General features: G+C 46.3%; 1 protein-coding gene across 1 annotated transcript in view; it reads right to left on the bottom strand.

Annotated features, from left to right (window-relative positions):
• Positions 1 to 17,732, bottom strand: part of DCAF1 (DDB1 and CUL4 associated factor 1) — a 54,502-nt gene extending 36,770 nt beyond the window's left edge. The window contains exons 1-3 of the mRNA XM_059664633.1: positions 17,503 to 17,732; positions 8,173 to 8,290; positions 1,324 to 1,400 (exon numbers count right to left, since the gene is read on the bottom strand). Of these exons, the coding sequence (XP_059520616.1) occupies positions 1,324 to 1,400; positions 8,173 to 8,282 (187 nt within the window). The 5' untranslated portion in view covers positions 8,283 to 8,290; positions 17,503 to 17,732. The remainder of the gene's footprint in view (positions 1 to 1,323; positions 1,401 to 8,172; positions 8,291 to 17,502) is intronic.
• Positions 17,733 to 25,845: the final 8,113 nt, after the last annotated feature.

Below are 25,845 nucleotides of genomic sequence, written 5' to 3'. Positions count from 1 at the left end.
TTCTGTCTCTCCCTTCTATCTCATTACTATTTCATCCTTTCTAAGGCAGTATCACTAAGCATGATTATCTCTCTTTTTAGTTCTTTTCATAATGCCATACATTAACTAAAATTCTTATTTCACATTCTTTTTTTTTTTTTAATATATTTTATTGATTTTTTACAGAGAGGAAGGGAGAGAGATAGAGAGTCAGAAACATCGATGAGAGAGAAACATCGATCAGCCGCCTCCTGCACATCCCCCACTGGGGATGTGCCCGCAACCCAGGTACATGCCCTTGACCGGAATCGAACCCGGGACCCTTCAGTCCGCAGTGGACCCTTACCAACGCTCTATCCACTGAGCCAAACCGGTTTTGGCTCACATTCATTTTTATATTTCATACTCCGATTGCCTTACTAAAAATGTGGGTTAAACAGGTAAATAAGTCCTCTGAAGTCACAAGTGGGGATGTCTAGGACAGGGCAGCAGGGAACACCCATAAACAACTGGACACTCAATGTGAAATGCCTAACTTACTTACATTTGAGAACAAATGTCTAAGAAATAGAAATAAACCCTGCAACATTCAGGTGGATATATAATGTTCTTATTTTTCTAACTCCCATTCATTTTCACTATCTCTCCATATTCTAAATTTCAGACTCCTCTCTCCACAAAGGTCTGGCTCTTGAGCGAGAAGGTTTAGTGCAGTGTAGGCCCCTACAAGACTTAAGCTTTGCCCACTGGTCATCTACCTTAGAGAGAACATGAAATAGCGTCTCAAGTTCCATATAGCAAATCAAATTCCATGCCAAAGCAGACTAGGTTGTCATGACTCTAATTAAATCAGCCCAAAATAAAACCAAATTGTGTCAGGGCATATTGTAGCTGTCCAAACACTAAAGCAGACATCAAGAAGGCTGTTTATTATTCAAGGCTCCAAGTATCAACTTCATAACGAAAGCAAGGCACTGAGTGCGTTCTCAACCCCGTTCCCCATCAGTAAAAGAAACATTAGCATTGTTAGAGAGGTAAAGGCACAGACACCTTTGTGTTTAAAAGTCAGAAAGAGAAAATAGTTTTCTCTTTTTAAGTCTTTGTAATCATACCAAATGAGTCAATAAGGTATACCTACATTTATTTGATGTGTAAATATTACAAATTTTTTCAATTTCTCCAGAAATTTATTTTTCCTCACTGCTCCCACCTTGAACAATATTTTAACAAATATTAGGTCTTAAAACTTAGCATGAAATATGCGATTTCAATTGGAAAATATTTTCTATTAAGCAATTTTCTTTTGTAAGAAAATTAAAGCCACGTTTAGAACACAGGTCTCACCAGGATGTCGATCATCAAATGGGTCTGGATCCCCCTTACGATATTCTTCAGTTTCTTTTTCAATCAATTCAGACATCCTAGCACAAAGGGAAGACAGGGTCAACTCTGGACAAGCATATAAAAACATGTGCCACCACCTACAATAGTCAATAGTCAAAGTGTAAATAAAAGCAAAAAGTTAAGAAAAGGTATTTTTCTGCCAAAACCGGTTTGGCTCAGTGGATAGAGCGCCGGCCTGCGGACTGAAGGGTCCCAGGTTCGGTTCTGGTCAAGGGCATGTACCTGGGTTGCGGGCATATCCCCAGTGGGAGATGTGCAGGAGGCAGCTGATCGATGTTTCTCTCTCATCGATGTTTCTAACTCTCTATCTCTCTCCCTTCCTCTCTGTAAAAAAATCAATAAAATATATTTTAAAAAAAGAAAGAAAAAAGAAAAGGTATTTTTCTGATAAACAGATCTAAACAACAATCTTATAAAACAATTTCTACTCCCTAAATCATTCCTCTCCCCTTTCCAGTCTCAAAAAATAGCACTGTTATCCCCTCAGAAGCCAAAAACCTAGGAGTCATCATTAAAACCCTCGTTTTTTTCCTCATCCCTCACAATTCCTGTTAGCCCTACCTTCAAAATATCTCTTGACTTCAATTATTTCTCCAAATCTTGACCATTCCGATCCTTGTCCAGACCACCATCATCAACTGCCTGGACTGCTTGCACTGGTCTCCTTGCTTTTTTGCTTCAATGCTTGACCCGACAATGCATCCTCCAACTTCCAATGACTTACCACAATAACTGAGTTAAACCCAAGTACTAGCATGGCTTAGAATAATACAGATTCTGTCTGCATCTGACCACTTCTCTCCATCCCTCTTTCACTAAGCTGCAGTAACATGGCCTTCTCTGATTTTCAGAGTCCAAGTTGATTACTGCTTCAGGGCCTTTCTTTGTGCTGTTGCCTCAGCCTACAACAGTGATGGCGAACCTTTTGAGCTCGGCGTGTCAGCATTTTGAAAAACTCTAACTTAACTCTGGTGCCGTGTCACATACAGAAGTTTTTTTATCTTTGCAACCATAGTAAAACAAAGATTTATATTTTTGATATTTATTTTATATATTTAAATGCCATTTACCAAAGAAAAATCAACCAAAAAAATGAGTTCGCGTGTCACCTCTGACACGGGTGTCATAGGTTCGCCATCACTGGCCTACAACATTCTTCCCCCACATAAGCTCTCACCCATGCACCCAAGCAGCCACTCACCTTCTCTCTCTCACTATAGAGTCGTTTTGCCTATTCCACAGTTTCATATAAACGGAATCCATACACTCTTTTTATATCTGGCTACTTTCACAGAATTTTTTTTAATCTTATATCAATTTGAGAGAGAGAGAGAGAGAGGGAGAGGGAGGATGAGAGAGAAAGAGAGAAGGATAGTGGGAGAGCAAGAGTGAGCAAAAGAGAGAGTCCCTTTGTATCCATGCATTCTTTTTGAAACAAGAAAAATCACTTTTAAACTTTTTTTTAAATATATTTTTATTGATTTCAGAGAGGAAAGTAGAGGGAGCAAGAGAGAGAATCATTGATTGGCTGCCTCCTGCACGCCCCTTACTGGGGATCAAGCCCACAACCTGGGCATGTGCCCTTGACCAGAATCAAACCCGCGACCCTCCAGTCTGTAGGCCGACGCTCTATACATTGAATCAAACAGGCTAGGGCAGGGGTGGGCAAACTTTTTGACTCGAGGGCCACAATGGGTTCTTAAACTGGACCGGAGGGCCGGGACAAAAGCATGGATGGAGTGTTTGTGTGAACTAATATAAATTCAAAGTAAACATCATTACATAAAAGGGTACGGTCTTTTTTTTTTAGTTTTATTCATTTCAAACGGGCCGGATCCGGCCCGCAGACCGTAGTTTGCCCACGGCTGGGCTAGGGCAAGAGAACCCTAAGCAAGACTGACATTGTAATCTATTATAATGACAATCAAATACAAGGCTGTCCCACCCTCCAATATCTAGATGCTGTCCTAACTCAAACTCTCCTATATGTTTCATTTCCACAAAACCATACTTCCTAGTCTTAGGGTTAAGCTCCCTGCAAAAATTCTTACCCACTCTAGTATGTTTTTCCCCATCAAGCCACAGAATTATTTCTACTTTTTCTACCTTTCCCTCTAAACTGAAAATTATCTTTGCCACAAAAGGCAATTACACAAAATATATGTAAAATTACATAAGACCTACTAGAATCTCCAGTTGAAACTAAGCAATATAGCATAGCAGAAATTAAAAACATGGATTCTGGAGCCAGATCACCAGGGTTCAAACCTTCCATTAACTGTGTGTCCAACTACTTAACCTATCTGTGCCTCATCTGTAAAATGATGGTAACAGTACCTATTCCTTGAGACTTAAGTTAATATATGTACTCTACTTAGAACAAAGCCTGATATGTGAGAGCTATTTAGGTGTTGTTACTATTAACAATGAGAATCAGCCCTGGCCGATTTGGCTCGGTGGATAGAGCGTCAGCCTACAGACTGAAAGGTCCCGGGTTCAATTCCAGGCAAGGACACATGCCTGGGTTGCGGGCTTGATCCCCACAGCGGGTGTGTAGGAGGCAGCCAATCAATGATTCTCTCTTATCACTGATGTTTCTATCTCTCTCTCTCCCTGTCCCTTCCTCTCTGAAATCAATAAAAATATAATTTTTTTAAAAAGAGAGAATCAAATACACAGAAAACAACCTAAGGTAGATACTGACTGGCATAGGGCAGGAGGGAGCCTTCTGGAGGTGCTACGCAAGTTCTGTAACTTGATCTGGGTGATAGTTTTACAAGTAAAAAAATCCATCAAGCAAAGTACTTTACAATATATAAGTAATATTTCAATAATGTGGATTAAGCTCACACAGCTTGGCCCAATGCCAGGCCCTTTTTACAGAATCAAGTCAAAGGCTTGATATAATAAATAAAATAACATAAATAATCAAATCAATTAAAGTTATAAACAGCAGTACATTTTTCTTAGGAAAAGTGCCAAAAGATCATAAAAAAGTAGTGGTCAATAAAAGATTAAGTAGACCTGTAATTCATTGCCTGCTTCTTCTTCTCTTTTTTTTTTTTAAATATATTTTATTGATTTTAGAGAAGAAGGGAGAGGGAGAGATAGAAATATCAATGATGAGAGAGAATCATTGATCGGCTGCCTCCTGCACGCCCCCTACTGGGGGATCGAGCCCACAACCCAGCATGTGCCCTTGGCCGGAATCGAACCTGGGACCCTTCAGTCCGCAGACCGACGCTCTTTCCATTGAGCCAAACCAGCTAGGGCTGCTGCTTCTTTTTTTAAAAAATTTTTATGTATTGATTTTAAAGAGAGGACGGGGGAGAGAGAGGGAGGGAGGGAGGGAACATCGATTTGTTCCTCTTATTTATGCATTCGTTGGTTGCTCCTTGCATGTGCCCTGACCTGAAATAGAACCTGCAACCTTGGCGTACCTGGACAACGCTCTAACCAACCAATCTACCCAGCCAGGGCTCATTGCTCTCATGGAATATACCAAATACCCAAACCTGCGGCCACTGAGGAGCGGGTGAAAAAAACATGAAGGGACTTCAAAATCCAGTGAACTAACAGACCCACAATTTGGAGGGGGTGGAAGTTGCCCCTATTAAAGTACACTACACTTTGAATTCATCCTGTCCCTTAAACTGCCCTCTAACCTTGAAGATCTTTTTAGGATTTCACACCATACAATTTCCCATTCCAGCCTCCTATTCACCCTCCACTCTGGTGGGGCCCATTTCCTCGCTGCTACAAAATGTGCCCCAGGCCCTTCTCTCCTCAAAGCCTTTTTCAGTCACATTTTTCACATTTTCTAGAAAACCTATTTCTCTGCTTTTCATCGAGCTGTATTCTACCATCTTTCAAATCCCTTTTCCAAGGAAACTTTCCCTCATCGTGGACTGGAAAGCCCACTGGAATTGGAGTAAAACCAGGATTCTAACCTTGTTTTCCACTGTCTGGCTATGCAGGCTTTCCCAAGTAGCTCTGAGGATGGCTTTCTTTTAACAATGTAACTCTCAGTGATACTTTTAGTAGCAAATGAGGAAGTTGAGATTCAGAGAAGTGTCTCATTGAGTTCTGACACACAAAAGGTCTTCAAATATTTGTTGAGTGAATAAAAGAAGCTGACTCATTCAAGTTCTTTCATTCTCATCACCTCCACAATATTTATGAACAATACCGCCAGATTTAGCACTTCATTATATGCATATTACTAGAGGCCCAGTGCACAAATTCGTGCATGGGTGGGGTGGGGTCCCGCTGGCCTACCCCAATGGGGGCCAATCGGGGCCAATCAGGCCAGCCCCCTGGTCGAACTCCCAGTTGAACTCCCAATCGACTCCCAGTCAAAGGGACAATCTGCATATTAGCCTTTTATTATATGGGATTTTGTACTATTCTGCATTGTTTCTTATCCATTAGTTGCTTCCCAGAAGGTTAGCACCTTGAAGACAGGACCCTCTATTTTAGGTTTTGCATTGCTGAATAACTTAGCATAGTGACAATGATGGTCAAAAACGATAAATGTGAAAGAGCCTTGAAAATAAAACATTTGAGTATTTTTGTTGAGTATGTGCAGTTGATAAAATTTTTAGAGCAATTGAGTGAATCCACTGCTAACATGATCCCCATTTATGATTCTCTTCTTTCGTTTACATCAATAATCCACATATAACTGCACAATCCTTAGATCCTTTAATTCACTTTGGCTGCATTTCAAGTATCTTGTGATTAGTTCTTAATCGCCAATGCCTCTACAAATTAAACCCCCTTTCCACCAGTCAACAATTGTCCTTAAAAAAAACCTGTACTAAAAAAAAAACACAAACCTGTACTTTCACATGTTCCCCATGTATCAGAGCAGTTATGAACAAATGCATTTATCTGTTTACACTTTCATAAGATCAGTTTTCTTTTTTTTTTTTTCTTTTTTTTTTTAAATATATTTTATTGATTTTTTACAGAGAGGAAGGGAGAGAGATAGAGAGTTAGAAACATCGATGAGAGAGAAACATCGATCAGCTGCCTCCTGCACATCTCCTACTGGGGATATGCCCGCAACCCCGGTACATGCCCTTGACCGGAATCGAACCTGGGACCTTTCAGTCCGCAGGCCGACGCTCTATCCACTGAGCCAAACCGGTTTCGGCTATGAGATCAGTTTTCTTTATCCCTAAAAAATAGATCATTGGCCCTGGCCAGGTGGCTCAGTTGATTAGAGCGTAGTTCCAACACAACAGGCATCAGAAAATACAGTACTGCTCCTTGCTGAAGGAAACCAGCACTCTGAGGCAGAAAAAGGAGGTGGGGCCGAATGTAAGCGGCCTCATAAACCACTCTAAAAAGTTTACATTTTAGCCCTGGCGGTTAGCTCAATTGGTTAGAGCATCGTCCCAATATGCCAAGTTGCAGCTTTGATCTCTGGTAGCGCACATGTAAGAATCAACCAATGACTGCATAAATAAGTGGAACATCAAATCAATGTTTCTCTCTCTCTCCCTTTACCCCCCTTCCTCTTCCTCTCGCTCTCTGAAATCAATTTAGAAAATAAAAAGTTTCTATTTCATTCTGTAGGAAAACAGGAACCAGGGAAGAATCAGGAATAGTGGTATGACAATCAGATTTGTGTATGGAAAGATGCATCTTTCAGCAAAGGGGAGGATGTATTCGAAGAGGGTGAGCTGGAGACAAAGGGATAATACACGCTGCCTAACGGGCCAGGCAAGAACCAGCTGATACCTAATGAAGAAAACAGTGACGGGACGGTGCAGAGGAGGAAGCAGACTCCTCAGAGCTTGATGACTAAATTGTGCTGGTAGAGGAATACACAAAAGAGGATGGTTTTCAGTTGTTCAGTTTAAAACCACTTACACCAAGGCATGGAAGAAGCTGTGAACAGGAGGGAGGGAGGATGAAGGCTATAAGCTCTATTTTGGACATGACATGTTTTAGGTGTCTGTGCAATAGACAGGTAAAGATGTGTGAAACAAACAGCTGAGAAATGTATCTGAAATTTTAAAATGAAGGGTCTGAAGTAAAATAGAGATTTGAAAGTTAACATAGGAATAATGTTTTAAATCATGGACGGAGATGAAACTATCTCTGGAGAATACTTAGGGTGAATGGAAAAGAAAACCACAAACAAAGCCCTGGACTTAAAACACAGGCAGAAGAGCCCGACTGGCGTGGCTCAGTGGTTGAGCATCAACCTATGAACCAGGAGGTTCAAACCCCAGTGTGGGGCGTGCAAGAGGCAGCCGATCAGTGATTCTGTCTCATCACTGATGTTTCTATCTCTCTCCCCCTCTCCCTTCCTTTCTGAAATCAGTTAACAGGAAGAAGAAAAAAAAAACAAAACACACAGACAGAACAACTTACAGAGGAGAATGAGAACAAAGGGCCTGAAAGGAAAGGTAAGAAACTTAAGAAGGGATGGGAGGGGGGGAGAGATTAACCAGGGAATTTATATGCATATATGTATAACCTATGGACACAGACAATAGTGTGGTGAAGGTGTGGAAGGGGCAGGTGTAGAATGGAGGGGGTCAATGGGGAAAAAAAGGGGGGAACATCTATAATACTTTCAACAATAAAGATAAATTTTTTAATTAAATTTTTAAAAAAAGGAATGTAAAGAGCTTCAAGAAGTAAGGAGATAAAGACTAGTTTTGAAAGGGAAATAAATGGATTTAGAATTCACAGTGAAGGTGAAATGTTCCTATACTATCTACAAGTTTTCCTTCTTTAAAAAGTAATTTTTTTTAAATTAATTGTCCATACCTGGTAAGAATAGGTACCATGTCCTGCCCACTGCCATGTTCCTTTTCCCACTGCTCCAGCAGGGTAGTGAGCTCAGCTTTCGAGTCCACATGTACTGCTACCGTAGTCATGGCTGGGCCTAAGGAAGCAAAAAATAATAATAAAGACAAATAAACCTGACATACTTCCTACAAAAAGGAAAATGAGAGGAAGGAAAAGGAATAAACAAGCATAGAAAGTAATTAAAAGCATGAAAATGTTAACCCTTTAGAAAATTTTTAATTGTGATACAGTGAGAAACCTGGGATTGGGAGCCTCGATAATCACTCAAGTCATGATGAGGAAGTCGTCACCTCTCTCAGCCTCAGCTCACTTAACGACAAATTAGATGGAGAAACGGATTGAAATCATGATTCTTAAACCTTCTAGGATCAGGAAACTCCTTTGAGAATCAGACAAAAGCTATGGCCCCTTTCACGCCTTAAAAGTGTATATACCTACATTCCATACATAAATGATCCCAGGTGTAGACTTTGAGACTACATTTTTTAAAATACAAAATGTAGTCCTAGCTGGTTTGGCTCAGTGGATAGAGCGTCAGCCTGCAGACTGAACGGTCCTGGGTTCAATGCCGTTCTCAAGCCTCAGTAGGGGGCATGCAGGAGGCAGTCGATAGATGATTCTCTCTTTCTTTCTCTTCTCTCTCTCCCCCCCTTTCCTCTCTAAAATCAATAAAAATATATTTAAACACATAAATAAATAAATAAATAAATAAATAAATAAATAAAATAAAATACAAAATGTAGCAAAAGCAACTCCCCAAAATGTTTTGCTCTTTTTTAAGTCTTCAGGGAAAGTTCTATGAAAGATAAACAACATTTAAGTCTTAACAAAGTGGATATCATTACCAACATGAAAGCTGGGAAGGAGTATTATAAGCCCATTTGTCCTTCGCGTTTCCTAACCTTTCTCACAGGCAATTTCCTGGAAGGAGGCTGCTGGGTTGAGCTGAGACAGGCCTTGGAGAAGCTGCATGAGACATACCTACACTGGGCAGAGAGGTTTACAAGAGGCTCCAAACGGGAATGAGACCCAAATGTTTAGATGGTTTATAGATCGACTTATTGGCAAGGTAGTTTTAGGTTCAAAATGTCAGCTCCTGCCATGCAAAATGTGTTATTTTCACTGATAGAGCAACCGTTTTGTAAAAAGTTTCACACACCAGAAAGGGATTACTAGCTGATCTAGGATTACTGTTCACTTTTCTAAAGATATCCACCATAAGACCAAAAGAAGTATGTAAAAGTATCTAAAATGCAAACATTTGCATTTTAATAATGTAGAGACAGTTCTAGTAGTAGTGATTCATGTCACCTGGGTTACTCATAATTACAAAAAAGAACAAGTATTTCCAAAAACAAAAAGATTAAAATTAAATTAAAAGTTACAAAAGAAATGCCGCAGGTATGACCAACAAATAGACTTCTGACCTTAAGAAAACCCAGGCTGCCGAAACCAGTTTGGCTCAGTGGATAGAGCGTCGGCCTGTGGACTGAAAGGTCCCACGTTCGATTCTGGTCAAGGGCATGTACCTGGGTTGCGGGCACATCCCCAGTAGGAGATTTGCAGGAGGAAGCTGATCGATGTTTCTCTCTCATCGATGTTTCTAACTCTCTATCCCTCTCCCTTCCTCTCTGTAAAAAATCAATAGAATATATTTTTTTTAAAAAAAAAGAAAACCCAGGCTGTATTTTTTACTGTAATTACTAACTATATATGCATTTTTAAAAATAAATTTCTTGAAATTTTACCTTTACAGAAAAGTTGCAAAGATAGAATTCCTATATACGCCTCACCCAGTTCGGTTTCCTCTAATGTTACCATCCTATCTTATAGTGGTACAGTGTCAAAAATTAAGAAACCCAACGTTGGTACATTGCTACTAACTAAACTCCAGGCATGAGCCGAAACCGGTTTGGCTCAGTGGATAGAGCGTCGGCCTGCGGACTGAGGGGTCCCAGGTTTGATTCCGGCCAAGGGCATGTGCCTGGGTTGCGGGCACATCCCCAGTGGGAGATGTGCAGGAGGCAGCTGATCGATGTTTCTCTCTCATCGATGTTTCTGGCTCTCTGTCTCTCTCCCTTCCTCTCTGTGAAAAATCAATAAAATAAAAAATAAAATAAAAAAAAAATAAGAAAACTCCAGGCATGATTCGTATTTCTCCAGTTTTTCCATTCATGTCTTTTCTGTTCCAAGATCTCATCCAGTGTACCACACTGGCATTTAGTTGTTGTGTCCACAGTGTCCTCTGGTCTGTCAGTTTTTGAGTCTTTCCTTGTTTTTTCATGACCTTGACAATCTTGAGAAGTACTTGCCAAGGGGGTTGGGTGGACCAAAAATTTAACCAAACATTTACAGAATAACATCAACCTTTAAATCCTTTCCAAAAAATAGAACAGGAGACACCATTTTTTCCTAATTTATTCCACAAAGCCAGCATCACCCCAAACCAAAAAAGATAAACCATCACAAGAAAACTAAAGACCAATATACTTCATGAAAATAAATGCAAAAATCCTCAACAAAATATTAGCAAGCTAAATACAGCAGCATATAAAGAGCATTACATACCATAACCAAGTGGGATTTCTCCCAAAAATGCAAGGGTGACTTTATATATGAAAACCAATTAATACACACACATTAACAGAATGGAGGGGGAAAAAATGATCATATGATTGATACAGAAAAAGCACGAGACAAAATCCAACACCCTTTTGTGATAAAAACAAAAAACCACACAAAACAATAAACTGGGAACAGAAGAGAATTTCCTCATATGGTAAAAGGCATTTTTTAAAAACCTACAGCTAGCATTATACTCAATGCTGAAATACTGAAAGCTTTCCCTCTAAAATCAGAAACAAGACAAGGAAGCCCACTTTCACCACTTACATTAAACATTGTACTGGAGTTCTAGCCAGATCAATTAATCAAGGGGGAAAAAAAGGCATCCAAGAAAAGAAAAAGTAAAATTATCTTTCTTCGCAAATTATATCATCCTACTTCCTATATAAAGAATTTCCTAGAAGAATACACCAAAAAACTATTAAGCAAGCAAATTGGCAAAGCACAGCTACAGGGTACACTGTCAATACACAAACATTAGTTGTAATGCTATATACTAGCAATAAACAATACAAATATGAAATTAATAAAACACTTTCAGCCTGGCCAATGTAGCTCAGTGTTTGAGTGTCAACCTTTCAACCAGAAGATCATGGTTCAATTCCCATTCAAGCCCTAGCTGGTTTGGCTCAGTGGATAAAGCGTCAGCCCGTGGACTGAATGGTCCTGGATTTGATTACAGTCAAGGGCACATGCCCGGGTTGCGGGCTCAGTCCCCAGTAGGGGGCGTGCAGGAGGCAGCCAATCAATGATTCTCTCTCATCATTCATGTTTCTACCCCTCTCTCCCTCTCCCTTCCTCTCTAAAATAAAATAAAATAATAAAATAAAAAAAATTTTTTTTTAAAGTTACTCCACTTAAAAAAAATTCCCAGTCAGGGCATAACAAATCGATGTTTCTTGCTCTCTTTCTCCCCTCCCTTCCTCTCTAAAATCAAATAAATTTTAAAAATAAAAATTAAACAAATGTTAAACATAGAATTACCATATGACCCAGCAATTCCTGTCCAATGCATATACCCAAAACAAACTGAAAATAGATATTCAAATAATTGTGCATAAATGTTCAAAGCAGCATATTCACTAAGCAAAAAGGTGGAACCAACTGCAGATGTCCACCAATGAGTGAATGGATAGACAAAATGTGGTTATATCCACAAAATGCATTATTATTCAGCCACAGAACGGAATGAAGTACTGATACATGTTATAGCTACAGATGAATCCTGAAAACAATATGCTAAATGAAAGACGCCAGACACAAAAGGTCACATACTGTATGATTCTATTTATATGAAACATTCAGAAGAGGTCAATCTACAGAAAGTTGCCTAGTGGTTGCCAGAGGGTTGGGGATGGAGGAAACAGGAAATGACTCCTTAATGTGTATATATAGGGTTTCTTTGGGGAATGATGAAAATATCCTGAAACTAAAAGAGGTAAAAAAAAAAAAAAAAAAGAGGTGATGGCTGCACAACACTCAATATACTAAATGTCACTGAATTATATGCACTTTAACATTGGTAATAGTTAATTTATAGTATATGAATTTTATAATCTTTTTAATTAAAAAAAAGTTCTATAAGAGAATACCTTTTGGAAAACAAGCTGTCAGCCTAATGGAGCACATAAAGGCAAAGTTTAAAAAAAAATACTACCTCTAACAAAGGTCAACTCAAAGCCATTAAAATACTAAAATTGTAGAGTTCAATTTAAACACATACTTCTGGTATCATTTTCAAACTTTTGATTAATTATGACAGAATAGTTGTAACTTTGGAAATAATCACTTGCCCAGGGAAATTATAAACTTATAATAAACTAAAGTAACAACACCAATAATTCATTTTACTATCAATGAAAGACTAATAATACAAAATATATTATACTAGTGGCCCAGTGCAGATTCGTGCACACACGTGCTGTTGGCGACTGGCACCAGTGAGCGCTTTATATGTATCGCGCGTGCGCAAGTTAACATTTATGTTTAAACTTGAGACCTGCTGCACAAAATTCATGCACTTGGGGGGGGTCCCCTCAGCCCGGCCTGCACCCTCTTGCAGTCTGGGATCCCTTGGGGGACATCTGTCTGCCAGCTTAAGCCCGATCCCCAGGCATCCTACAGACATCCCTCTCATAATCCGGGGCTCTCGCAGTCCAGGACCCCTCACTCCTTACCGCCCACCTGCAGCTGGCTTCTGGCTGAGCATGTCAAACTCGCGGCCAGTGGCGAGTTTGTAGAATCTCTGACTTAGTGGATAGAGCATTGGCCTGCGGACTGAAGGGTCCTGGGTTCAATTCCGGTCAACTTGCAGGCTTGATCTCTGGCCTTGGTTAGGGTGCGTGTGGGAGGCAACCAGTCAATGTCTCTCTCACATCTATGTTTCTCTCTGTCTCTACCCCTCCCTTCCACTCTCTCTATAAAAAAAAATAAAACCAAAATATATTATACACATCTTGTTAAGTACAAGACAGTGCAAGGTACCTTATTCAATTCACCGTGTTTTTATTTTTAAACTTGAGACCTGGTGCACAAAATTCATGCACTTGGGGGGGGGGGTCCCCTCAGCCCGGCCTGCACCCTCTTGCAGTCTGGGACCCCTTGGGGGATATCTGTCTGCCAGCTTAGGCCCAATCCCCAGGCATCTTACAGACATCCCTCTCATAGTCCAGGGCTCTCGTAGTCCAGGACCCCTCGCTCCTTACCGCCCACCTGCAGCTGGCTTCTGGCTGAGCGCACTGACCACCAGGGAGCAGCTCCTGCGTTGAGTGTCTGCCCCCTGGTGGTCAGTGTGTGTCATAGCAACCGGTCATTCTGCCATTCGGTCTATTTGCATATTAGGGTTTTTTTTATATAGGATTACCAGTGCACATCATATGTACTGGCCAGTCAGTCAGATGGATGGTCAGACAGATGGACAGTTGGTCACTTAGCCTTTTAAATATATAGATGCCCTAACCCAAGCATGTCAAACTCACGGCCAGTGGCGAGTTTGTAGAATGTTTGTTTGACTTAGTGGATAGAGCATTGGCCTGCGGACTGAAGGGTCCTGGGTTCAATTCCGGTCAACTTGCAGGCTGGATCTCTGGCCTTGGTTAGGGTGCGTATGGGAGGCAACCAGTCGATGTCTCTCTCACATCTATGTTTCTCTCTGTCTCTACCCCTCCCTTCCACTCTCTCTATAAAAAAAAGAAAAATAGCCAAAACCAGTTTGGCTCAGTGGATAGAGCGTCGGCCTGTGGACTGAGGGGTGCCAGGTTCGATTCCGGTCAGGGGCATGTACCTGGGTTGCAGGCACGTCCCCAGTGGGAGATGTGCAGGAGGCAGCTGATCGATGTTTCTCTCTCATCGATGTTTCTAACTCTCTATCCCTCTCCCTTCCTCTCTGTAAAAAAAATCAATAAAATATATTTTTAAAAAATAAAATAAAATAAAAATAAAACCAAAATATATTATACACATCTTGTTAAGTACAAGACAGTGCAAGGTACCTTATTCAATTCACCATGTTTTGTTTTGTTTTCTTCTTTGATTTTCTTTTATTTTTATTCTCAATTCACCATGTTTTAAAATGAGTTCTTTAGCCCTAACCCATTTGGCTCAGTCGATAGAGCGCCGGCCTGCAGACTGAAGAATCCCAGGTTCGATTCCGGTCAAGGGCATGTACCTTGGTTGCGGGCACATCCCCAAGAGGCAGCTGATCGATGTTTCTCTCTCATTGATGTTTCGAACTCTCTATCCCTCTCCCTTCCTCTCTGTAAAAACTCAATAAAAATATATTTTAAAAATAAATAAATAAAATGAGTTCTTTAAGTGGTATAGAATTTATGGCCTGTCCAATAGTGATACAATAGTTACCAATTGCTGAATATTAGTATGAAGCAGACATTTAGCTAAGTAATTCTCTTGCGATTTCCTGAATTTTCACACCACACTCCCCTCTTTTACAGACGATAAATGAGATCCTCAAAACTAATCAATAGTTACTTGGTAGAAAAGGATTTCAAGCATTCAATCCCAACTCTACAGGCATAATTGGGAGATATTGATAAAGTTAAGTTCTCCAAGTTGCAATTTCCTTATCTACAAAATGGAAAATATTGTTGTGAGGATTAAGTGATAATACTGTCCACCCAAGGAATAATATAAAGTCCTACAAAAATGTGTAGAATGTCCTTATCCTTAAAGGATGGCTGCCAAAGTATTTAGGGATGGTATGTCTGCAAGTCATTTTCAAATAGTTCCACAATGTAAATATACACCAGACCCATACGTAGAGAAAATACGGCAAAATATTGAATCTGGATGGATAAACAAGTGTTCATTTTGCTATTCTTTCAGCTTTTTAATGTTTGAAATTTTTCACAATAAAAAGTTGGAAAGCCCTAACCGGTTTGGCTCAGTGGATAGAGCGTCGGCCTGCGGACTGAAGGGTCCCAGGTTCGGTTCCGGTCAGGGGCATGTACCTGGGTTGCGGGCACATCCCCAGTAGGAGGTGTGCTGGAGGCAGCTGATTGATATTTCTCTCTCATCAATGTTTCTAACTCTCTATCTCTCTCCCTTCCTCTCTGTAAAAAATCAATAAAATATATTTAAAAAAAAAAAGTTGGAAAAATTAATAAGTATTTTCTTTCCTAATTTGGACCAACTCTCAAATATATTGTCTAGTGAGAAAAGCAAAGAGCATGTGTATCCCTAAAATAAAATATCCCTGGAGGAATACACAAGAAACAGAGAAGCTATTACTTTTGTTACAGGTAACTGACCTTCTAAGGGATAAAGGTAAGAGAAAGATTTTTCATTTTTCAAGTAATTTGTAACTTCTTTCTGTTTTTGTTGGGGGGGGGGGGGCGGAGAACACGGATTGGTTGCCTCCCACATGCACCCCACCTGGGCCAGGAATCGAACCTGCAACCCAGATACATGCCCTTGCAGGGAACCAAACCTAAGACCCTTCCTGCACTCCAACCACTGAGAAACATCAGTCAGGGCTATTTTGTAACTTTTTAATTGAATCATAAAATCTCTCCTATTCTAATACACAATACTAAATGGCCTATTAGCAAAATTGCCCAAAGCTTAAAATAAGGTCCACCTTAAGAAAAGACCCCATAAGGTTACAAACCTGAAACAAACATTTAAAAGCATTCTTCTTTATTTAAAAAAAAAAGGAAAAAATCCGAGTTTTGGAAGTTCAAGTAAAACTTATGCAATAATTAGTATGAGATATGAAATCACTATAACAATTTTCTATTACTTGTCCATGACCATCTCCTTTAAAAAAAAATAAGAAAATTAGTAATAAACCAACTTCAATCACTTCAAGCTAAGCTTTAACATGTGGTTCATTTCACCAGATTCCTCCTCTATTAAACTTAACAACTGAACAAAAGGTGGATTTTGTTCAACACTGTGCTCTGCCACTGCCCCAGAGATTCTGGGCATAAAATGACTTCCTACATAGTCCCCAAATTCTATTAGCTCCTTTTAAAAGAAAACTGTTTTTATTGTATTTATTGGGGCGACGTTGTCAATAAAAGTATACAGGTGTGGGTTCAGGTGTACAATTCTGTAATATATATCCTCTGTATATCGTATTGTGTGTTCACCACCCCAAGTCTCTTTTAGCTCAACAGCCAAACACATAAAACCCAAATCTCGACAGCATCAGGCAGATCGATTCCTTAAAGAGGCTGAACATACAAGCTTATATAAACCATAAAGGTAAACTCCAGCAAACCGGAAAATTACAGGACGGCACCGCCAATCAACCTCGCCCTCCACGTTAACAGAGCGTTCAGAGCAGAAAGACGCCGCTGGCACAATGGACACAGGCAGCCTCATTAAAAGGCCTCCCCCAAAACGGGGGGAAACACAACGTGGTGTGGACAGGCACTCGGGGCTCCCATTGAGGCTCCAGAACTCCTTCACCGAACGCGAAACCCGAGCGCTAACACTCAGAGAAGACGGCGCCAAGCCAACGCCGGCGACGCCCGGCTGGACACGACCGTAACCCACGGAAACGGGTTCCCGGGCAGCGCGGCCCGCACGCCGGGGTCCGGGGACCGGGGTCCGGCTCCCGCCGCAGGACGCGCACCTCTCGGCCCACCGCTCGCCTCCGCCGGGGGTGGGAGGAGTGCCCGGAAGGCTCCGCCCCGCCGGGCGGGCGCCGGGGGAGGAAGCTCCCGGCCGAGGGAGGGGAAAGCCCGCCCAGGTGACTGGAGCTAGAGGCGGAGACAGTGTGGGAAGGGGGCCGCCGTACAGCGGGGAAGATGGAGCCCCCCAGCCCGTACGGAACGGAGACTGGGTGGTGGGGAGGGAAAAGATGACCAGGGGAATGAGGGGGCGCCCCTGCGATAGGCAGGGACGGGCACACCCCTACCCTCCACTCAGGGCGGAAGAGTTACGCTCGCGGAGCCTCTTTCGCGGACGCGAGGGAGAACGTGGAGGCCCCGCCCCCGAGCCCAGAACCTGGAGGAGGAAAAGTCCTGTCAGGCCCGGGGCCCAGCCTCCCCGGCGGCCCGGCCCGCCCCCTTCCCGCCGGCGGCCCAGGCAGGTGCCGCCCCTCCCCCAGCCCGGCGCCCACTCTCCCGCCCGCCGGGCCACGCGCCCCATCTCCTCGCGCTTCTCCCGGAGACCTGTCCTCCTCCCCAACCCACTCACCTTCCCGGGCGGCTCCGCCGCTCCCCCGCGACCCGGCCAGCGGCCACAGTTCACACACACCGCCTCAGGTCCCGCACTCTCCCTCACACACACACAGCGCGACCCAGGCTCAGGAGCGGCCCACATATTATGCGTCACTGGCGCGCTACGTGCTTCGTGCGCGCGCGCGCGCGCCTCCCGACTTGGCGCGAGGCTCGCCAGAGGGAGGCGGGAGGCGCGCGAGCCGGCGGGACCGGGTCGGACTCCGCAGCCGCCTGGGAAATGAAGTTCCGCTTCTAGGGCCCGGGCCCTTCCGTCTTAATTGGCGCATGAGCACTCGGCCCGTACGCATTGACTTCTGGGATTTGTAGTTTTAGGCTTAACGCGAACTGCCGTGTACTGATTGGCTGCTTCAGAAGGCGGAAGCGAAAAAGGAGGAGGTACTCGAGCCCAGCGCAGCCAGCTGTCTAAGCGCTTGCTTCCTTCTCAGGACCTTCCTGTGACCGGGCAGAGCTTTTGTTTCATTCTGCCATTTGCACCATTATTAACATAACAGGATCTAAGAAAATACTTCCCACAAGCACATCAGAAATCACAGCACCCCTAAACAGAAGGCTCTGGTTTTTCTTTGTCTTTCTGTCTTTCTGATCAAGGCCTAGTCTGTGGAATCAATAAATATTTATCACACACAAAAAAAATCAAAAACAACAACAAAGAAGCTAGCCTGATTGCTGGGTCTCTTTTTGGGGGGGCGGGGGGCGGGAGACGGGGGAGGGGAGTCTCTTGATTCCATCCTCCACTGCACCCCATTCCCTTCTTTCCAGAAAAGAGGCCTCCCTCCTTTACTTAAGTGTGCAACTTGGAGCAGCTGCTCAAGCACAAAATTCTAGAATGTGGGGTGGCAGTGCCACAGCCGTATCTCCTCTCTGCTTCCCTCTCGCCTCCCAGGACACACAGCTCTCTTCTCTGAGCTGCTGGAACTTGGCCTGTATCCATAGGGGCCACTGTCCTTTCCTTTGACTTTACAGCAGGCTTAGCTGTGAGCCAAGTGTTCTACCAACACTTTTTCGTGTAACCTTCACTACCACCCCGCAGATAGATACAGTTAGCCACCAATACAGGGGAGAAGTCTGCGCGCAGAGAGGTGCCCAAGGAAGGGGGCCCAGGTTCATGGGTCCAGGGGCTGGAGTTGTAACTTTCCTAGGCCTGTCCACCAGCACGCCTTCCACTGACTTTCTTGCCATATCTCCCTGGGCCCTAAACCCAAATGCATAAGAATGGAGTGTTCAGGCCTTAGATTTCCTTTCTCTGTCCATGGTTTAGCTAGTGCGGTGCTGACTTCCACACTGGCTGGGGTCCTGAACACAGGGTCCAGCTCACGGGTTCCTGGCACAGCCTCAGCCTCCACCAGATGGCACTGTTCCCTTTCAGAAACCCAGTGTGGGGCCGAGTCCGTGATGGGAGGGAGGGAGGGAGGGGTTTTGAAGAAACCAGGGTGCAGGGGACCCGGGAAACAGAGCAGGAGCTAGCTACACAGGACCTGTCTAGAAACTGCTCCCTCCAGAATCTACTCTGTAACGTCTACCCTGGACGCTGCCAACACCCCCCCACACACACATAACCACACACCTGCAGGCACTCCCAGACCCCCCACCCTGAGATAGGTAAAGGGCAGCACCCAGATTTTCTGGCCTGCACAAACATTCCAAGCCTGCTCACTGACACATTTCACAGGACTGGCATGCATGCCAGATACGCAAGCATGCATTGCACAGCCAACATGTTCACATCTAAGCACACACAAGCACAAAGCCACAGAAAACCCAGGCCCACGTGGCCAGCTTGATCTGGCATATCGCTTCCGAATCATTGGAAAAATATTCCTTTTTTTTTTTTTTTTTTTTTTTTTTTGCAAAGAGGTTTCTTGACCTCTTTGGAAAAACATCTCTGGACTCTGTTCCTCCAACCCTCCACCTACCTGTGTACCACCACCACCACCACCCCCAGCACCAAGGGCTACAGACTCAGGTATGTTCCCCCTGCCCTCGCCCCCAAGCAAGCCATGCACTGGGGTAGGAGTAGCCATCCCATGGGTAGGAAAGCCAATAGCACCAAGTCCTCTGGGCCCGAGGGAGGTCCTTTCCCGCTCTCCACCCTTCCCCCCACCCCTTCCCTCCCACTGCCTACTTCCAGGCTCACCTGACCCAGGTACTCCCACTAGCCCATCCCCATTCTGGTGCCACCACAACCCCTGTGCCGCCTCCTGCAACTCTCTAGGACCGGGAGGAGAGGCCGACTGCCCCACAACTGCTCCCACTCTGCTGGTGGCTGCACAGCTACTGCAAGTGTCTGGGGTCACATGAGCCATCAAGGAGCGGCTCGGGGCTGCCAGGCCCCGGGGACGGACGCCAGCCTGGTCAGAAAGGGAATTCCAATCATCCACTCAGTGCTCCCCTCCCCAACCCCACCCCCGCCTGGGAGCCCCTACAGCCTCCTAGGAAAATGGAACACTAACCCCCATTGCCCAAGACATGTGCAAAGCAACCACTCCTATAGCGCCACATCCTCGTATCCACTCTTGTCTTGCAGAGGAAACACTGATGCTCCACAAAGACAATACTTGAGCCTGGCTGGCATGGTTCAGTAGTTGAGCATTGACTTATGAACCAGGAGGTCACAGTTCAATTTCCGGTCAGGGCACATGTCTGGGTTGCAGGCTCGATCCCCAGTAGGGGGGCATGCAGGAGGCAGCCGGTCAATGATTTGCCCTCATCGTTGATGTTTCTATCTCTCCCTCTTCCTTCCTCTCTGAAACCAATAAAAATATATTTCTTACAAAGCTTAAAAAAAAAAGATGACAGTGAAAGCGCACACCGGTGTCAGTCTCCGGGGGCAGTCCCTGTCTCCTGCTCCCACAGCACCACCTCCCAGACAGGTCTGAGGCTCAGCTGGGACATGAAGCCGCGACTCCCAACCCCACCCCAGCTCCCACATACCAGTCAGAGTGAGGAGCGCCCAGAAGAGCCCCGTGCAATATTTAGGGCATACTTGTATGTTTAAATAGCATTGTTTATGAGAAATTAAACTGGAACTGGCCATCTTCTATCTTATTTGGCAACCCCACCTCGGAACCACTTGCTCAGCCACAGGCCCCAAGGACTCCCCTCCTGCAGCCCCCAGGGCCTCATTTAAATCACCTAGAAAATAGTTACAAGCGGATCAGAACCGCTGCCTCCCAGTGGGTCTCATTAAACATTAGACAGGCCAAGCGGTCCAGGCTCCCTTATCCAGAAGCGATGATCTGGGTGGATCGGGCCACGGGGACAAGGACACCTCCTTTCTAGCATTGTTACGGGGATCAAATGCCATCGTGCTTGTCACGTGCGGAGCTGGGGGCCTGGCACACAGCAATGCCAGCTAAGTGAGGGCTCCCCCGGCTTTGATTACTCTGGGTCCGCGTCCCCCTGGAAGTTTTTCAGGACGGCCTCGGCCCCGCGGGTTCCTCTTTCCCCCAGTCCTGCCGCTGGAAGAGCTCAGGCTTCCCTCGCGTAAGTGAGAAATGAGCTCCTTACCAGAAAACTGCCAGGGCACGTTTGCTGGAGCACTGGGAAGTGGCGGAGACCAGGCTTGGGGATCACAGGTCCACGCTGGGCCCCAGCCCAGAACTGAGGACTGAGCGGGTCAGAGGGCGGGTGAAGAGCACCTGTCCCCACGCTTCCTCCTGCCTGCGAGGGCCGCCACCACCCAGGGGTGCAGGCAGTCAAGGCCGAGGAGCCCCTTGGACATGAAGCCAGGCATGTCTCCCTCCCCCAGCCAGCCAGCCACCCGCCACCTGTGGACGTATCTGGAACTCTTGCCCAGGGCCCACTTCCTTCCCTGGGGTTCTCTGGCAGGATGGTGATGTCACAATCAAAGTAGAGGCCAGAGGGACAGCCAGTGGACCCTCACATGGACCTGCCAGCACGAAGGGGAGCTGCAGCACGAGGGCCAGACTCTGCCACCCAGGCCCCCGGCACCTGTCAGGCCCAGTCACCGTCCCTGCTGACTCCTGAGACCCTGCCATTCCCAGGGGCAGGGCTCCAGGTAAGAGGCGGCCGTGGGGCAGGTGCAGGGAAGGGAAGGAGAAAGCATACCCAGCTGGAACCGGATGTCACTCGGGGAAGAAACAGTGCAGGGAGCGTTGGGGAGAGAAGTCCTTGCGTTTGGGGCCAGGCCTGTTTGTAGCTACAAGCCTTTCTGGCGGGACGCAGGACCCTCTGGCCTGACCCACTGAGAGCACCCCGGGGAGCGGGGCGCAGACCCTGACAAAGACTTGGTCCCGTCAAGCCTCCCGCTCGGTCAGCTCACCGGCTTGGAAAAGCCTAGAAAGGAGTGGCTTCCTCTGATGGGAGGAAGCTGCTCTGACCCCAATTCTGTGGCTGGAGACCCGCCATGGCCACCACTGGGAGGAACCACCCTCGCGCGGCCTCTGCCCAGACCAGGGTAGCACTGGGCCTGGGCCTGGGAGAGAGAGTGCCAGGCGCAGCCAGGAGCGCCCAGGGAGGCCTGGGGGCCGAGGTCAGCAAGGACAGGGGTGTCCTGGGCTCTTACCGTGAGGCAGCTCCTTCCTCTTCATGCCTCAGGGGTGGGGGTGTCTCTCCATGAAAAGTCACATGATGTTCCTGGGGGGAAGCCCTCTGCCCGGCTCCCACTTCACCAGGCCCAGCCTCGTCACAGAACAGCCCTCTGTGAAGTCACAAAGCCGCTGCCTCCCCGCGTGACCGGGGATCAAGACACGCAGGGACCAGCGGGAATTCCTTGGGGCTTCGGACGTGGCCCTGGGACCCTGGGGAGCGGTGTGGGGTCTGCAGGGGCTCAGGTTGTGGAGAGCGAAGGGTCTGTTGGAGACCTGGGCATGGGGACAGTTTCTCGGGCCTTGGTCACTGCCAGGAGGTGAGAACCGCTGGGGCCTGGGCCTGTCCCTCAAGACCCGGGGGCAGGGGCAGGGGCAGGAGCTCCCATCATCGCTGGGCCCGTGGGAAGGTCCTGGTCACTACGCCGAGTGCTTCATGGCAGAGAGGTCAGACTCCTGTCCAGGGACCAGATCTCCCCCTCGGTGCGGCCCACCCGCGATGGTCCACTTGCTGACTCTGCCACCTGCTTCCTGGGCAAATCCCACTGCACTGACATGCAGCCCTGATGGCCTGCTTGTAGGAAGGGGCATGTGAGAAATGGGAGTGCTGGCTTCCCCATTGCTGCCAGAGGAGGGTGGGGAGCAGCTGGGAGAAGGGGCTTCACCGCCTACCATAGAGTCAGCCACTGTTGTGAAAGGGTGTCCTTGGTATGGGGCTGGGGAGCCGGCCACTCAATGGAAGCCTTGTTTTCAAAACAAATGAGCCCTAGCTGGTTTGGCTCAGTGGGCCTGTGGGCTGAAGGGTCCCAGCTTTGATTCTGGTCAAGGGCACATGCCCAGGTTTCGGGCTCAATCCACAGTATGGGGTGTGCAGGAGGCAGCCAATCAATTATGTTCTCTCATCATTGATGTTTCTATCTCTCTCTCCCTTCCTCTCTGAAATCAATTTAATATATATATAATTTTTATAATACATAAATATTAAAAATAAAAACAAATGAACAAGCCTGGCTGGTTTGGCTCAGTGGACAGAGCATCAGCCCACGGACTGAAGGGTCCTGGGTTTGAGTCCAGTCAAGGACATGTACCTCAATCCCGGACCCCAGTTGGGGACACCTGCAGGAGGCAACCAATTGATGTGTCTCACATCAATGTTTCTCTCTCCTCCCCCCACTTTCACTCTTTCTAAAAATCAATGGGAAAAAATATCCTCGGGTGAGGATTAACAAAACAAAAAAATTGAACAACATCGTTTTCAGTAAAGTCAAGGATTCCTGAGCCAGCTCCGTGCCTGGCCCTGCACCCGGTGTCCCTGGTGGAGATGACAGGTCCCGCCCTCAAGGGTCCAGAGACTAGGGACTGAGTGATTGTGCTCAGGCAGCAGTGGGGCAGCTGGCAACCCAGGAGCCCCACATCCCAGGCCTGGGCCCTCCATTTCTCTCCTGGGAAGAACAGACCAGAGTCTTGAGGGCTTTTGATCCTTGAGCTGCACATGCCTCTCCAGGTTTGCAGGTTGGGCCTTGGAGTCATTCACTCAAGCCCCGCCTCCACCCAGGGCCTCCTGGCATCCGTCTAGGCCAGCAGTGTGCTTGGGCACAGACCTGGCCTGCGGCAAGTTTCCCCACGGATCGATCGCTCATTAGTTTACTAAGTGTATGGCTTCCAAATTGCATCCGTGTTATTTTACCATGGAATCCTTTCCCCCAGTGAAGTCTGTGCAGCTTTTCATCAAGTAGCTAAAGGGAACCATGTGGGGAGTTGCAGGACATGGTGTGGCCAGGTCCCGACCAATTCTGTGGAACCTCTAGGGCACATGCCTGGGTTGCGGGCTCGAACCCCAGTAGGGGGTGTGCAGGAGGCAGCCGATCAATGATTCTCTCATCATTGATGTTTCTCTCTGTCTCTCTGAAATCAATAAAAATGTATTTTTAAAACAGCATCCCCAGTAGGCAAGGGTCACCCTGATTCCTCCCTTCACCCCACTTCCATTTGCCAGGACCTGACAGCCATTCCCTAAACAGCTCTGACTCCATCTGTGCCCCCTTCCATGGAGTCCACCAGCTTCTCCTGCTTGGACCACTGGAGACTCCCCCAACCCCAGGGCTGGTCTCCAGCCTCCACTCCCGGGAGCACTTGAAATGCAAGTTGTTTCAGATGGTCAGTGTGGTTTCCCAGGGCCCTGGTCACATCTCCAGCCTCGTTTCTTTTCATCTTCCTAGCGCAGTCCCCGCCTCCTGCCTTGGCCTCTGCTGCTCCCCCTGCTCATAACCCTCTTCTCCATCTTTCCCCATCCCCTTCCTGCTCCTGCCTGCCCTCCCCTGCCTTCCCCCCTGTCTTAGTGCCACTGTGATAATATTCAACTCCTCCCACAAAGATTCTTTAAGCAAAACAAGGCACTGATTGTAAGGCGAGAAGGGGGAACTTTTTGGATCCACCCTGGGGATCAGTCCGCAGGCCCACGCTCTATCCACTGAGCCAAACAGGCCAGGGTAGAAAGGAATTTTTTTTTTAAGCCACTGGTTTTATGAGGAAAGCAAAACCTTTTTTAAAAAATCCGCTGTCATAATTTTCTTCATCTCGCCAGTCTTCACAGGAGGAGAACCTGGCAGACAGTAAGCTCTTCTCCTTCACTGGAGCCCACGTGGCAGCAATTGCCATGGAGGAAGCAGCACCTGCACCCTTCATGGCAGTGATCAAGAAAGCTTTTCTTGTGCTGGCTTCTTTCCCAGGAAATTCCGAAGGCAGCTTCGGTCAACAGGAAACGGGACAGGGGGTGGGAACCCGAGTTGCGTGGTGCGCACCCATTTCAGGGGTCCCGAGGGCTGTGCTGGCCTCTGCAGGAGGCGATGGTAGCAGTAACCATCGGCAGCATCAGCAACGGCCTTGCCCGACGTGGAGCCCCATTTCTCCGCGCCAGGCACGTCCATCAGCTCATTCAATCCCAAGGAGCCCTCAAGGTTACCCCCCAGGGAGGCTCCGCGGAAGCACCGAGTGGCGGGCGGGGTGCAAACCCTTTCGGTCGGACCCGGCCCTGGAGCATCCCGGAGGGTGGAGGGGGTGGGTATTGTGCGCCGCCCTCCGGCCCTCCGGACACGGGCATCTGTGGTGTAGACAGCGCTGTGCGGGTTGGGATCGCGGCTCCACGCAAGTGTCGGTGCGTAGAAATGCAGCCAAGTGTGTTGGTTGTGCATCCTGCAACTTGGCTGAATCAACTGATTAGCTCTCCTTGTTTTCGTGCGTGGACTCTTTAGGGCAGTGGTTCTCAACCTTGGCTGCACATTAGAATCACCTGGGAAGCTTTTTAAAATCCTGATTTCTGGGCCTCATCCTCCGGAAATTCTGTTTCTTTGTGATGGGGTGGGGCCACAACATTAGTAACAGAGGAACAGAATTTCCGGAGGACGAGGCCTAGAAATCAGGATTTTAAAAAGATTCCCAGGTGATTCTAATGTGCAGCCAAGGTTGAGAACCACTGCTTTAGAGTTTTCTACATGTAAGAGATGGTGTCACCTGGGAACAGAAATAATTTTACTTCTTCCTTTTCAATTTGGATCTATTCTTTCTTTTTCTTGCTCGATTTCTCTTGTCCACTCTGCAGATCTGGTCTTACAGAGAGTTTGGGAACACACACTGCTATTTTCATCACCTAATTCGTACCATTTCATGCGCGAGGGTAGGACGGCGGAACGTTCCTCTCGGCTGCGTGTTCCCGGCCGGACGGCCCGGGCTCGCGGGCCGCGGGAGGAACGCTT

This window comes from Myotis daubentonii, chromosome 14 (genome assembly GCF_963259705.1).
Source record: "Myotis daubentonii chromosome 14, mMyoDau2.1, whole genome shotgun sequence".
NCBI classification, from domain to species: Eukaryota; Metazoa; Chordata; class Mammalia; order Chiroptera; family Vespertilionidae; genus Myotis; species Myotis daubentonii.
The sequence above is the reverse complement of the archived record's forward strand: the minus strand, read 5'-3'. Positions and strand labels throughout refer to the sequence as shown.